This window comes from Rhinatrema bivittatum, chromosome 5, assembly GCF_901001135.1.
Source record: "Rhinatrema bivittatum chromosome 5, aRhiBiv1.1, whole genome shotgun sequence".
NCBI classification, from domain to species: domain Eukaryota; kingdom Metazoa; phylum Chordata; class Amphibia; order Gymnophiona; family Rhinatrematidae; genus Rhinatrema; species Rhinatrema bivittatum.
The window spans coordinates 147501067-147516618 of NC_042619.1; the positions used below are offsets into that span (position 1 = coordinate 147501067).

The 15552-nt window shown below is 41.0% G+C and overlaps 1 protein-coding gene across 1 annotated transcript in view; it reads right to left on the reverse strand.

The window, feature by feature from the left end:
- Window positions 1-15552, reverse strand: part of DIAPH3 (diaphanous related formin 3) — a 1173174-nt gene that overhangs the window by 448698 nt on the left and 708924 nt on the right. The window contains exon 24 of the mRNA XM_029602990.1: window positions 8003-8167. Within this exon, the coding sequence (XP_029458850.1) occupies window positions 8003-8167 (165 nt within the window). The remainder of the gene's footprint in view (window positions 1-8002; window positions 8168-15552) is intronic.

Genomic DNA, 15552 nt, shown 5'->3' on the forward strand with positions numbered 1-15552 from the left:
TATCTTTGCTGCACAAATAACATCGCTGGATTTTTGCCCTTGATATTTTACAATCCATGAATTTAAATTCAAAGATAGAATGGACAGCCTGCTTGTAATTCATTAGTTTTATTTTTGTCCTACTTCTTGTCTGTTTGATTGGCTCTTTGGTGCCTTTTTTCTGATTTTTATTTTCCTGAGCTAGCTGGTACTGTTCAGTTCTGAACATTTTTGAAAGATAAATTATTCTGCTTATGAGTTTCTTGCCTTGTGTTATATTTCTTCCTTTTAGAGAACTTTGATGCCTAGATACTTTGTCCATTTGTTTCCTTTGCAAGATGGTTTGAAAATGTTTTCTCTTGTTTATTACCAGATGCTTATCTCCCCCCCCCCCATGAGAAAGTGTTTCAGAAAAATACTGATTGTGTAGAATTTGGGATCTGTTTTCCTATGGAAGCAGACAATACTTGTATATATTAGCATTACTCTGGAAAACTGTTTTGAAAAAGCATTTTTGCTTACTTTTTTTCATGGTCATTGTTGAATTTTGACAGTGAGGTTCCAATAATTAGAAAAGTAGTCCAAGTGCCTGTAACTAAAAACTCACCTGAGCTAAAAAATTCTAACTTATCCCTATCAATTAAAAAGCAGAATGAAAATACAAACAAAAACAAACTTTCAAATGTTTGTATGCTAATGCCAGAAGTCTAAGAAGTAAGATGGAGAATTAGAATGTATAGCAGTAAATGATGACAGACTTAATTGGCATCTCAGAGACATGGTGGAAAGAGGATAACCAATGGGACAGTGCTATACCGGGGTACAAATTATATCGCAATGACAGAGAGGAGCACTCGGGAGGAGGTGTGGCACTTTATGTCCGGGATGACATAGAGTCCAACAGGATAAACATCCTGCATGAGACTAAATACAAAATTGAATCTTTATGGGTAGAAATCCCTTGTGCGTCGGGGAAGACTATAGTGATAGGGGTATACTACCGTCCACCTGGTCAAGATGGTGAGACGGACAGTGAAATGCTAAGAGAAATTAGGGAAGCTAACCAAATTGGTAGTGCAGTAATAATGGAAGACTTCAATTACCCCAATATTGACTGGGCAAATGTATCATCGGGTCACGCTAGAGAGATAACGTTCCTGGATGGAATAAATGATAGCTTTATGGAGCAATTGGTTCAAGAACCGACGAGAGAGGGAGCATTTTTAGATCTAATTCTCAGTGGAGCACAGGACTTGGTGAGAGAGGTAACGGTGGTGGGGCCGCTTGGCAATAGTGATCATAATATGATCAAATTTGATTTAATGACTGGAAAAGGAACAGTGTGCAAATCCAAGGCTCTCGTGCTAAACTTTCAAAAGGGAAACTTTGATAAATTGAGAAAAATTGTTAGAAAAAAACTGAAAGGAGCAGCTACAAAAGTAAAAAATGTCCAAGAGGCGTGGTCATTGTTAAAAAATACCATTCTAGAAGCACAGTCCACATGTATTCCACATATTAAGAAAGGTGGAAAGGCGGCAAAACGATTACCGGCATGGTTAAAAGGGGAGGTGAAAGAAGCTATTTTAGCCAAAAGATCTTCATTCAAAAATTGGAAGAAGGATCCAACAGAAGAAAATAGGGTAAAGCATAAACATTGGCAAGTTAAATGTAAGACATTGATAAGACAGGCTAAGAGAGAATTTGAAAAGAAGTTGGCTGTAGAGGCAAAAACTCACAGTAAAAACTTTTTTAAATATATCCGAAGCAGAAAGCCTGTGAGGGAGTCAGATGGACCGTTAGATGATCGAGGGGTTAAAGGGGCACTTAGAGAAGATAAGGCCATCGCGGAAAGATTAAATGATTTCTTTGTTTCGGTGTTTACTGAAGAGGATGTTGGGGAGGTACCCGTAATGGAGAAGGTTTTCATGGGCAATGATTCAGATGGACTGAATCAAATCACGGTGAACCTAGAAGATGTGGTAGGCCTGATTGACAAACTGAAGAGTAGTAAATCACCTGGACCGGATGGTATACACCCCAGAGTTCTGAAGGAACTAAAAAATGAAATTTCAGACCTATTAGTAAAAATGTGTAACTTATCATTAAAATCATCCATTGTACCTGAAGACTGGAGGATAGCAAATGTAACCCCAATATTTAAAAAAGGCTCCAGGGGCGATCCAGGAAACTACAGACCGGTTAGCCTGACTTCAGTGCCAGGAAAAATAGTGGAAAGTGTTCTAAACATCAAAATCACAGAACATATAAAAAGACATGGTTTAATGGAACAAAGTCAGCATGGCTTTACCCAGGGCAAGTCTTGCCTCACAAATCTGCTTCACTTTTTTGAAGGAGTTAATAAACATGTGGATAAAGGTTAACCGGTAGATATAGTATACTTGGATTTTCAGAAGGCGTTTGACAAAGTTCCTCATGAGAGGCTTCTAGGAAAAGTAAAAAGTCATGGGATAGGTGGCGATGTCCTTTCGTGGATTGCAAACTGGCTAAAAGACAGGAAACAGAGAGTAGGATTAAATGGGCAATTTTCTCAGTGGAAGGGAGTGGACAGTGGAGTGCCTCAGGGATCTGTATTGGGACCCTTACTTTTCAATATATTTATAAATGATCTGGAAAGAAATACGAGTGAGATAATCAAATTTGCAGATGACACAAAATTGTTCAGAGTAGTTAAATCACAAGCGGATTGTGATAAATTGCAGGAAGACCTTGTAAGACTGGAAAATTGGGCATCCAAATGGCAGATGAAATTTAATGTGGATAAGTGCAAGGTGATGCATATAGGGAAAAATAACCCATGCTATAATTACACAATGTTGGGTTCCATATTAGGTGCTACAACCCAAGAAAGATCTAGGTGTCATAGTGGATAATACATTGAAATCGTCGGTACAGTGTGCTGCGGCAGTCAAAAAAGCAAACAGAATGTTGGGAATTATTAGAAAGGGAATGGTGAATAAAACGGAAAATGTCATAATGCCTCTGTATCGCTCCATGGTGAGACCGCACCTTGAAAACTGTGTACAATTCTGGTCGCCGCATCTCAAAAAAGATATAATTGCGATGGAGAAGGTACAGAGAAGGGCTACCAAAATGATAAGGGGAATGGAACAGCTCCCCTATGAGGAAAGACTAAAGAGGTTAGGACTTTTCAGCTTGGAGAAGAGACGACTGAGGGGGGATATGATAGAGGTGTTTAAAATCATGAGAGGTCTAGAACGGGTAGATGTGAATCGGTTATTTACTCTTTCGGAGAGTAGAAAGACTAGGGGGCACTCCATGAAGTTAGCATGGGGCACGTTTAAAACTAATCGGAGAAAGTTCTTTTTTACTCAACGCACAATTAAACTCTGGAATTTGTTGCCAGAGGATGTGGTTAGTGCAGTTAGTATAGCTGTGTTTAAGGATTGGATAAGTTCTTAGAGGAGAAGTCCATTACCTGCTATTAAGTTCACTTAGAGAATAGCCACTGCCATTAGCAATGGCAACATGGAATAGACTTAGTTTTTGGGTAACTGCCAGGTTCTTATGGCCTGGATTGGCCACTGTTGGAAACAGGATGCTGGGCTTGATGGACCCTTGGTCTGACTCAGTATGGCATTTTCTTATGTTTCTTATGTTCTTATTTTATTTTGATTTATATCTTATGCCTTTCTTCAGTACATTTCACAATCTGAAAACATGAATAGTAGATGACTTCACAGATATATACGGTTTGCTTGGTGTAATTGTTTCTTTCAGTTACAAGAATTTTGAGGAAAATGTAAGAATAAAATCAATTTGGCACAGCAATTCCACCAAACTGGTTAAAAAACAGGAAACAGATTGTAGTAATAAATGGTCAATTTTCTCAGTGGAAAAAGGTAAACAGTGGAGTGCCTCAGGGATCTGTACTTGGACCGGAGCATTTCAAAATATTATATAAAAATGATCTGGAAAGGAATATGAGTGAGGTTATCAAATTTGCGGGTGATACAAAATTATTCAGAGTAGTTAAATCACAAGCAGATTGTGATACATTACAGGAGGACCTTGCAAGATTGGAAGATTGGGCATCCAAATGGCAGATGAAATTTAATGTGGACAAGTGCAAGGTGTTGCATATAGGGAAAAATAACCCTTGCTGTAGTTACACGATGTTAAGTTCCATATTAGGAGCTACCACCCAGGAAAAAGTTCTAGGCATCACAGTGAATAATACTTTAAAATCATCGGCTCAGTGTGCTACAGCAGACAAAAAAGCAAACAATGTTAGGAATTATTAGGAAAGGAATGGTTAATAAAACGGAAAATGTCATAATGACTCTGTATCGCTCCATGGTGAGTCCGCACCTTGAATACTGTGTACAATTCTGGTCGCCACATCTCAAAAAAGATATAGTTGCAATGGAGAAGGTACAGAGAAGGCCAACCAAAATGATAAAGGATATGGAACAGTTCCCTATGAGGAAAGGATGAAGAGGTTAGGGCTGTTCAGCATGGAGAAGAGACAACTGAGGGGGGATATGATAGAGGTCTTTAAAATCATGAAAGGTCTTGAATGAGTAGATGTGAATCTGTTATTTACACTTTCAGATAATAGAAGGACTAGGGGGCACTCTATGAAGTAAGCAAGTAGCACATTTAAGACTAATCGGAGAAAATTCTTTTTCACTCAATGCCCAATTCAGCTCTGGAATTTGTTGCCAGAGAATGTGGTTAGTACAGTTAGTGTTATGTTTGTGGACCCTTGGGCCGGTTGGGACCGAAGATGGAGCGTTGTAGGGGTTCACAGAAAGGATCCCAACCAGGAGGCGGTTCGGAGGCTCGGAGCAAGCGAGGATACTGGACTATGGTGGAGTCCTTGCGACCAAGGACTCGGTACTCACTGGGAGGACGGACGACGTTGGACCCTGGCGTTAACGGAGTCTTCACCCTGGAGACCGGCACTCCCCCGGGGGGAAGCCCTTAGGAGTCCGGCCCTGGGACTTTTGGAAATTCACCCTGGAAGCCGAAGTCCCCCCAGGAGGAGCCCGTAGGGACACGGCCGCTGGGACTTAGGCGACTACCTGGATGTGGAAGATGGTCCGGATGCAGGCGCCTCCTGCAGGTCGTGGGTTCCGGACGGCTGGCGCCTCCAGCAGGTCGTAGGTAGTCCAGAAGTCGGTCCAGGAGTGAGTCCAGGAGCAGTCCAAGGCCAGTCCAGAGGTCGAAGTCCAAGCACGGTCCAAATCCAATTCAGAGATCGAAGTCCAAGCAGGGTCCGAAGCCAATCCAGAGGTCAAAGCACGGTCCAAAGCCAATCCAGGGGTCGAAGTCCAAAGCACGGTCCAAAGCCAATCCAGGGGTCGGAGTCCAGAAGAATCAATCAGAGAGAAGGGCAAGGCAGAAGCGGGACGAAGCAAACCAGGAACACAGCTGCAGCAGGCCGAAGACCAGGAACCTTGTTGCAAGGCACTGGGGTAAACTAGATGCAGGGTACTTATACCCTGAAGGCGTCTGATGTCATCCACAGCTGCAAGGAGGATTTTCCCGCGCTGGCCCCTTTAAGGGGAGCTCCTCCCCGCATGCGCGTGTCAGGGGTCGGGGCCAGCCGTGCCTGAACGTCGGCGTCTCTCCCGAGGAGGGAGAGACGTGCTGGAGGGCCTGCCGGCCTGAAGAAGCTCCGAAACGGCCTGGGCCGCCCCCGAGGTAGGTGGAGGAACCGGGGCCCGGCCCGGGACCGCAACAATTAGTGTATATGTGTTTAAAAAAGGCCTGGATACGTTCTTGGAAGAGAAGTCCATTCACTGTTATTAATCAATTTGACTTAGGGAGTGGCCTCTGCTATTACTGGCATCAGTAGCATGGGATCTTCTTGGTGTTTGGGTATTTGCAAAATTCTTGTGGCCTGGTTTGGCCTCTGTTGGAAACAGGATGCTGGGCTTGATGGACCCTTGGTCTGACCCAGCATGACAATTTCCTATGTTCTTATAATGCAGCTAAATTTAAAACAATCCACATCTGTTGCAAAAGCTGCCTGAAACATTTCAACTGTTTTCTAAAAATTTCATCAGGTAGGGCATTCCATAAAACAGGAACAACTGATAATGCTGGATTTTGAGTTCCTTGTAAATGATCTATTTTAATGCGTGGGTACTTCTACTAAATCCAAGCTAGCAGAACGCAGTACTCAAGCAGGACAAAGTTGGTAAGATGTGTAGTTAAATAAGCAGGTGCTCCCTCCTGCAAAGATTTAAAAAACATTAGCAAAATCTTAAATTTGATGTGCTGCTGGATGGACAACCAATGCAAATGCATTAACAAGGATGTCACATGTTTCTTCTTATAAGCGTTGAGAACTAAATAAAAAGCTGAATTTTGCAAAAGCCGCAAAGCTCTCAAATGACATTCTGGGAGCCCTACATAAAGGGAATTGCAGTAGTCAATTGTTGTAAAAACAAATGTCTGGACCAAGGTTTAAAAATGTGGAACTTCCAAATATGGACAAATAATGTAAACGTTTAAGCTTATATTATTGATAATATTGATCAGAATATTTGATCAGAATAATTTAAACCGGTATCAAAAAGAAATCCAAAATTACGTATATGATCTGAAAACTTAATAGCTTCTACTTTAAGCAAAAAAAGGATAGTTTAGGAGAATTTAAGGATTTTGTAAGCACAAGAGCCTCAGGTTTTTCAAAATTCAGTATTAAAGCATTTTTTAGTCATCCAGTCAGCAAGAGCTTTTAAACAATGGCTCACAGGAGACATTGCTGAGGAGTTAGTCAGTACAGGAAAATACAATTATCAGCTGTGTATATTCGAAAATTATTATTAAATGAATCTAAACGTGTACATAAAGATGATAAATATTAAAAAGAGATGACAATGTTGAGCCCTATGGAACACTTTCGATGACAGAAAACCAAACAGACTGAATGCTGCCAGTTTTAACTTGTTGCTTACATAATCCCAAGAAAGGCGCAAACCAATGAAGAACCTTTCCTATACTGCCAAGCCCCGTGAGATTAATCTTTTATGAGCAACTACTGCATTTGGGAGAACAAACATTTTCCCACTCTAGATGTACAATTCTATTACATTCAAAACCTTCCATCTATAAGTTCAAACAATTTAATAGGTTAGAAAGATAAAGAAAAAATAAATAGAAATTATTATTGTTATATAACCATTCCCTTGTGCTCACAGAGCACAAGGGAATGGTTGTATATTCCCGTTGTCTGGGCTGATAGGTGGAACATCCAAGGAAGGAGATTTTACAACTGACTAATTAATGGCCCAATATGCTAGGATGTTTTCCCCATAGACACAGAATGAGCAAAAGCCATAGTAAATCAGGCCTTATATTTGTTGGGGTTTATTTTTTATTAAGTTCCTGTTAATTTATGAATCGCTATGTAATGCCTGTGACCTTAGGTTTTGTTCCATGAGTTCTAAGTAAAGCCCGTTGCTGCATTAAGTTTAATGTAAACCGAGGTGATGTTGCAGACATGCCTCGGTATATAAAAACCCTTATATAAATAAATAAATAAATAAATAAAAATTTGATCTAACTGTAGCTTATGTAGAAACTGTAAACTAAGGGAATCATTTACCAAACATTTTCCCTATTGAGTTAGAATCAGAGAAAAGCCTTAATAAATCAGGCCCTAATATCCTATACTTAATTATATTTTATAACAAAAAAAAATCATCCAATGAAATTAAACAATAGGAGCCCTGAGTGAGTGAAAATAAAGCATTTCAAGTTATCTACCTATGATATATGGCTTCCTACCAAGGACTGCACAGTTTTATTTACAGAAACTCATTACAACATCCTTTTTCATAGAATAAAATGGAACAGATGTAATTAAGACCTGTTTTCCGAGATTATAATTCTGAGAAAGGGAAAATAATCACAATAATATGACAGTGGGCTTGAAAGTGTTATAAAAACAAAATTACAGAGAAAGAGGGAAACAAAAAAATTAAACACATTAATGAAAAGAAATAAATAGCAATAAATTCAAACCTACCATGAACATGATCTTAAAGTTATTCAAGTCAGTAAAAAACTCTTCAACAGATACTTTCTTTGAATCTACGACATAGTACTCCATCAGACTCTGACATAATTTTTCCATGTTTTCATGCATCCTGGATATCTTTTTGTACTGTTCTTTTACACAGACAACAAAGCTGTAAGATACTGTTAAGGTTCACAATTCCACATGAACAAAACAATATGCTTTCAAAACAAATAATGGTTGTATTTAGTCTTATGAAAATCTAGTATTAAATACTTTTTTCCAACTACTGATTTACTTACAAATGTTTTAACATTAATTAATGCACAGAATTAAAGTTTTCAGTTTGTTGAAATTTATCTGAACAAATTCAAGAATTGAATAGAAGTGGTCAGAAATCCTTAATCATAAATTGAAAATCTATATTGCTCTACTTTTTCTCCATACAATAATTCTAAGAAATTACTGGAGCAATAATTGAACATGAGACTTAATATCTAAAATTGTCAACAAAACAGACCAAAACATAAAAATCAAATATAGTTCTCAAACTTTGCTTATCAAAGGGGTCTAGAAAGAAAAAACACAGAAATGAATTAATACTGGATATAAACAGATATTTTGAAGAAGTAGCCTCCAAATTGCTTAAATAGTCAGATATCTGTAGATATCCGGCATATCACATTTTTCTCAACCTGGGAGAAAGACATGTGTTTGTGGGTTGACTCATGGAATAACTGGTTCTTTCCCTCACTTATTTACTTAAGGATATGTAGTTTGGAACTACTCTGAAAAAAAAGATGATGCTCACTCAAAGCAGAAATCTATATCAATATAACCTCAGGTAATAAGTAATGTAAATAAATATATTAATAAAAATTTGAGTAAATATATTAAACTCTAAAAAACACTCTCTCTTTAATCAAGCCCAGCACTTAAGCCCAGATTTTAAAAGCCCTGCATGTGTAAAAACAGGGGGTTATGCCCCTGCGCGGAGCACAGTTTAGAAAGGGCCCAGCCATGTTTGAAACTCCCAGTATGTGCAGGAGTGCCGGGCCAGAAGAAAGGGGCAGGCCAGGCTGGGACAGCGCCATTAGATAATGTCTTGGGGAGCTGCCGGGGCGCGGAGTTTACTTCTGCTCCAGAGCAGCATTAAGTATTAAAATTTAAAAAATTTTGGATAGCTTGGGTAGGTTTAGGGGTCGGGAAAGAAAGAGGAAAATGTAGGAAAGGTAGGGTTAGGGAAGTTCTCTCCCAGTCCGCTCCTTAATTGGTTCAGATTCCCTTCGCAGGAGGAGGAAACAAAATTCAAAATGATAAGAGATCCTCATCATCTTGGCTGGCCAACACAGGCTGCTCACAGTCAGTCTTATGAGCACTACCAAAATGTAATATACAGTCCTCTATCGCATACAGAGGAGATAGATAGAAATTTAATGGAAGTTATTCACTAAATTGTTATGAAAGAGGAGTTGCTAGTGTTAGGGGATTTCAATCTGCTGGCTGTTGTTTGGGAAATCCCAACTGCAGGGTCTTTTAGAAGCAAGGAATTCATGGATTCTTTGCAAGGAGAATTGTTCTGCAACTAGTATCAGAACCCACATGGGAAGAGGCAATACTTAACCTGCTACTTACCAATGGAGAGATTATCTCGGATAATGTAGATAGTCATCTGGGATACAATGACTACCAAATGGTGTGGTTCAGTATTAGAGCACAAGAAATGATGGTTCATTCAAAGGCAAGGGTCCTAGACTTCAGGAAAACTAATTTTGTTAAAATGGGAAAGTACTTCAAGGAGTCATTAGCTGGTTGAGAAAATCTAGGCAAAGTAGAAGAGAAATGGGCAAAACTAACAGGAGATACAAGGGCAACTAACCTTTTTGTTATGCAAGAAAATAAAGGTAAGTGGAAAAAAGGCCACTATGGTTTTCTAAAGAAATAGCTGAAAAGGTAAGGGAGAAAAGGTCATTATTCAGATACTGCAAGAGATCACAGAATGTGGAAAATAGGCAACAGTATCTAGAAAGCTAAGATAAGCTGGGAAAGTAGTCAGGAATACAAACATTCAAATGGAATAAAATAAAATAGCAAATACAGTAAAATGGGGGGGGGGGGAACAAGCCATTTATTATTATTTTTTTCAACATATGTTAGTGATAGAAGGAAGTATAAAAAAAAGGCACTGTGAGATTTAGAGATGAAGGGGAGGAATATAGAGAGGGTGATGATAAAAAAGCAAAATTTCTTAACAAATATTTCTGTTTGGTGCTCCCTATGGAAGAGCCTGAAGCAGAATCACATAAAACAAACACAAATAAGATTAGAAGTGAAATAAAAATTGATTTTCAGAAGCTAACTAAACTTAAAATAGATAAAGCAATGGGGCTGAATGAGATACATGAAAGGATATTAAAGGGAATTAGAGAAGTTCTGGGCAGTTCTACTAGCAGACCTTTTCAATGCTTCTTTAGAGTTGGAGTATATCTGGAAGAATGGGGGGGGGGGGGGGGGGGGGGGAAGAGTGTGAATCCTTTTTATAAAAGTGGAAGTAAGGAGCCTGGGAACTACAAACAGGTTAGTCTGACCTCTGTGGTGAGCAAATTAATGGAATTGCTTCTAAAACAGTGAATAATGCAGTTTCTAGAATCCAGCAGGTGTTTGTGGCTATTTGGATTATTGTGGAACATGGGAGGGGAGATGTGTTGGGCATCAACTAAAAAAGGAGATCTTGCATGCCCAGCTTTCCAGGAAAATGGAATACATTGGAGGATGACAAACTGTCTTGGTTAAGGAGCAATATCCTACAGATAATTAAGATCTAATGGCTGGCAGCTGGGATATGTTCTTGGCATTTGGAAGGGAACAACTGGGCAGCCTGGATGTATGAGTGGGTCTTTTTTTCCATCATCTTCAAGGGGTTGAAATAGCACAAGTTTGAAACTTGTGAGCAGTAGTGTCAGTCCTCAAGGCTTCAACCCTGGTTGTGAATGTATCAGAATTACTTTTAATTAAACTGGAAAGACTATAAGCCTGCAAAGAATTAAACAAGTTTTTAAATGTATATACTAATAGGATTAATAGTATATACTAAGGATTAGTATATTGTTAAATGTATATACTAAGAGGATTAATAGTAATGTATGATTCTTGCTATATTTTTTTTATTTTAGCACTGCTCCCCAGAACTGAATCCCAGATACTTTAAAAACAAAATGAAATGCTCCCACAGCCCCCTTTCCCTTTTGCCTGGACACTCCCATCCATCTACGAACTGTTCACCTATCGATATTTAAATTTACCAAGATAACTCCTTCAAAGTTGCAATCTATATCCTGTTCAGCCATTTCAGAACCACTCATGAAATAAATAAATATGAGAAATGTAGCCAGGGTTGAAGCCTTGACAATCGGTACTACTATTCAAAAGTTTAAAACTTATACTAATCCAACTCCTTTTAGTGCCTATTTCTATGTGTCCACTATATGTGCACATCTTTTTGTGTGTAATATTCCATTATCTACTATGTTACTATGAATAGAACTGTTGGAATAAGAAATTTGAATAATTTAAATGCAACTAGCACAGTAAAGCGCAGCTGCTTACCAGTAACAGGTGCTCTCCTAGGACAGCAGGATGTTAGTCCTCATATGTGGGTGACATCATCTGATGGAGCCCGGCACAGGAAACTTTGACCAGCAGACTGAGCATGCCCAGCCTGCCTCCATCCGCGCATCCATGCGAGGTCCCCCTTCAGTCTAGTAACACAGAAAAAATAAAACAAACCGAAGGTGAACCCAACATCGTGGGGAATCGGGCGGGATTCCTGAGGACTAGCATCCTGCTGTCCTAGGAGAACACCTGTTACAGGTAAGCAACTGTGCTTTTCCCTAGGACAAGCAGGATGGTAGTCCTCACATGTGGATGAATACAGAGTTCCAGGCTGCCCTGTTTGACTGGAAAAAACCAACAGCGGATGAACAACACAACTGTGGCACTGTGGGAAATGGGGGGCGGTCTGGTCCCACAGGAAGCACAAGCAGATAGAGCTGGGTTCAGGTCTGGAACAGGTTGTGCAGGATGGACTGACCCAAGACACCGTCCTGACGGCTGTCCCTGTCAAGGCAATAACGAGCTGCAAATGTGCGGAGAGAACTCCAAGTTGCAGCCCGGCAAATTTTTGCAACCGGGACTGCACGCAGATGAGCCACCAAAGCTGCCATGGCCAGTACAGAGTGAGCCCTTCACTCTGCTGGCCAGTTGAAGGCCTGCCTGCGCATAGCAGAAGGCAATGCAATCCACCAACCAGTTCGACAAGGTCTGTTTACCCACCGTTGCACCCAGTCTGTTGGAATCAAAAGACATGAAGAGTTGGGTGGACTGTATGTAGCTCGCCATGCGATCTAGGTAGAAGGCTATCACCCATTTACAGTCCAGGTTGTGGAGAGCCTGTTCCCCAGGGTGGGAATGTGGCCTCAGAAAAAATGTGGGTAAAACAATCGACTGGTTGATGTGGAAATCAGTCACCACCTTGGGCAGGAACTTAGGATGCGTACACAGAATCACACTGTCATGGAAGAACTTTGTGTATGGTGTGTACTTAACCAGGGCCTGAAGCTCACTGCGAGCTGTGAATGCCACCAGGAATATGACTTTCCAGGTGAAGAACTTCAGGTCACAGGACGGCAGAGGCTCAAAGGAAGGTCGCATCAGTCTTATCAGGACAACGTTGAGGTCCCAGGATGCTGCTGTTGGCTGAAGAGGGGGCTTCAGTTGGATGAGACTCCGCATGAAACAGCCAACTAGGGGCTGGACCAAAATGAGCGTACAGACACCTCGGTGATACACGCTGACAGCGCTGAGGTGCACTCTGAAGGAACTGGTCTGGAGTCTCTGACAAGTGCCACAGGTAGTCCAGCAGCTGGAGGAGAGGGCACAAAAATGGGTCCAACCCATGCTCTCCGCACCAGATGGAGAAATGCTTCCATTTTGAGCTGTAAGACTTCCTGGTCAAAGGTTTCTGGGACTCTGTCAGAACCTGGGAAACACAGTCCGAGATCTGTAATGGCTGAGGATTAGGCGCTCAACATCCAAACCGTGAGGGCCAGTGCTCGGAGGTTCGGGTGATACAGGGTGCCCTGGTTCTGAAATGAGGTTGGGCGCCATTCCCAGCGGAATGGGTGCATGCACCGACAGGTCCTGGGAGAAGTGGGAACCAAACCTGCTGAGGCCAGGAGGGTGCCATGAGAATCATGGTCCCCCCCCCCCATCTTGCTGAAACTTTGAGAGTCTTCGAGAGGAGAGTAAGATGGGGTATGTATACAGGAGGCCCTGCCCCCAGTGAAGGGAGAAGGCATTGCAGGCTGGTTGGCCGTTCCCCATTACTAGGGAGCAGAATCTGCTCACCTTGTGGTTGAGAGGGGAGGTGAACAGGTCCACATCCAGTGTACCCCATCAGCGGAACAGATCGGCCACCATCACTGGGTTGAGGGACCACTCGTGTAATTGGAAGGACCAGCTGAGGCGGTCTGCAAGCATATTGAGGTGACCTGGCAGGAAGGGTGCCCGCAGATTCATCCCTTGGGAGATGGCCCAGTTCCAGACCTGCAATGCCTCCTGGCAGAGGAGGAATGAACCCATGCCGCCCTGGTTGTCTATCCTGATCAGAACCTCCTTGGATGACAACTGATCTCTGAATGCCCTCAAGGTGTACCGTATCGCCTGAAGCTCCAGAAGGTTTATCTGGCAACGTGCTTCAGTGACAGTCCAGAGGCCTGGAGTGCATAGGCCATTCATGTGGGTTCCCCACCCCTGAGGAGAAGCATCGGAAGTCAGGGTCACTTGGGGCGGCGTGGGTTGAAAGGGAAGTCCTCGTTCCAAAATGGGGAGTGCTTCCCATCAGGCTAGAGATACCCTGAGAGGATCCATGACAGTGACTGAAGCCTCTAGATCCTGAGATGCCTGCTGCCACTGGGACCACAAGGCCCACTGTGGGTTCCTTATGCGGAGACGGGCCAAGGAAGTCACATGGATGGAGAATGCCATGTGGTCCAGTAGGCAAAGCAGGAGATGCGCTGGCACCCTTCTGCTGTTGCAGACGAGGGTAGCCAGTGAGGTAAGGGCAATCGCTCGATCCCTGGACAGGAAAGCTTTTACTTGTGTTGTGTCCAGGTGTGATTTAGGGAAGTTGATGATGAACCCTATGGTCTGCAGGGTCTGAACTGTCAAGGCCAGAGCTTGCAAGGCTCCAGAGCAGTAGTCGCTCCTTACCAGCCAGTTGTCCAGGTATGGGAACACATGGACCAAGCAACAACTAAAAAACAGTGAGTAAAACATCTCAATGTAGCAACAGAAAAACAAAAGAATTGTTAATAAATTCTTAGCTATTTCAAATATATGCCTTCACAAATGCTAATGTTGACTTTGCATAATAGTAATATGAATTATGAAAGTTAATTAGTAGAAATATAGAGAAATATATCATGCTTGTTTTAAATTAACTTTCCAAAAAAGCACAAGTAGCAGATTAACTTTTCTTCCAACATCTATATAAACTGATAGAATATTCTGGATACAAATTATTTCCTATTGTTAATTAAAACAAAAAGATTTGCTATAAATGTTGCTAATTATTTTTAGTATATCTAACTATGCTGAAATAGAGTAATACAACGTCTGGATGGAATATTTATGTTCATGAGCTTTGTCCATGAAGTACCCCAACTGTGCATATAATAGGTAAATTCCAAACCAGAAAGCTAATCAGTTATTTCAAGTCCTCCAGGTATTTAATGATAGGATGTTGTAGCTAGCTTGTCTATAGGACATAATTGTACTTGGGATGAAATATATGTTCCAACAAAGCACCCTCCTTAACCATTTCTGATTCCCTACTGATTACGTTTTATGAACTGCATACCTTTCACGACAATGGCATCATTCATTTACTATTGCCACAAGAAGATTGAAGCCAGCTCCAACTTTTACCATGCTGTGTAGGATTATCTAACTTTTCAATTAAGCCACCTTTACTTAGTAATTTATAGTACTTCCTGTTGGTCTGAATATGAGTTCCTCTAATTAGTAAGCATCAGGGCATTGACAGTACTATGAGAACATAGGATTTCTAAATTACTATTAATTAGCAGGGACAAGTAATACGTTCAGACTGGTTAAACACAGCCATTAGACTTCACGTCCCACAAAGAAATGTGCTGTCTGCTAACAATGGCCTACTTTTGTTACCTTTGGTCAAGTCAGCACGTTTGAACCAAGTAAGGGAGACAGCGATATCTATGGCAGGACCAAAACTCTAGAATTCACTACTGATGAGTTTGAGGCTTGAAACTGATTTTAAAAGGTTTAAACGTGATCTTAAAACCTGTTTATTCGATGCAGCATATATGGTGTGAATAGGTGATTTTTAAACTTATTTTTATGCTCTTACAGCCTATGTTTTAGTTAGTTTTAATTTTTTAATGTTTAAGTTATGGATGTTTTAGCAGGTGTGTTATTTTATTATGAATGTATATTGTAGTGCTTAGAATTTGTTTCATATT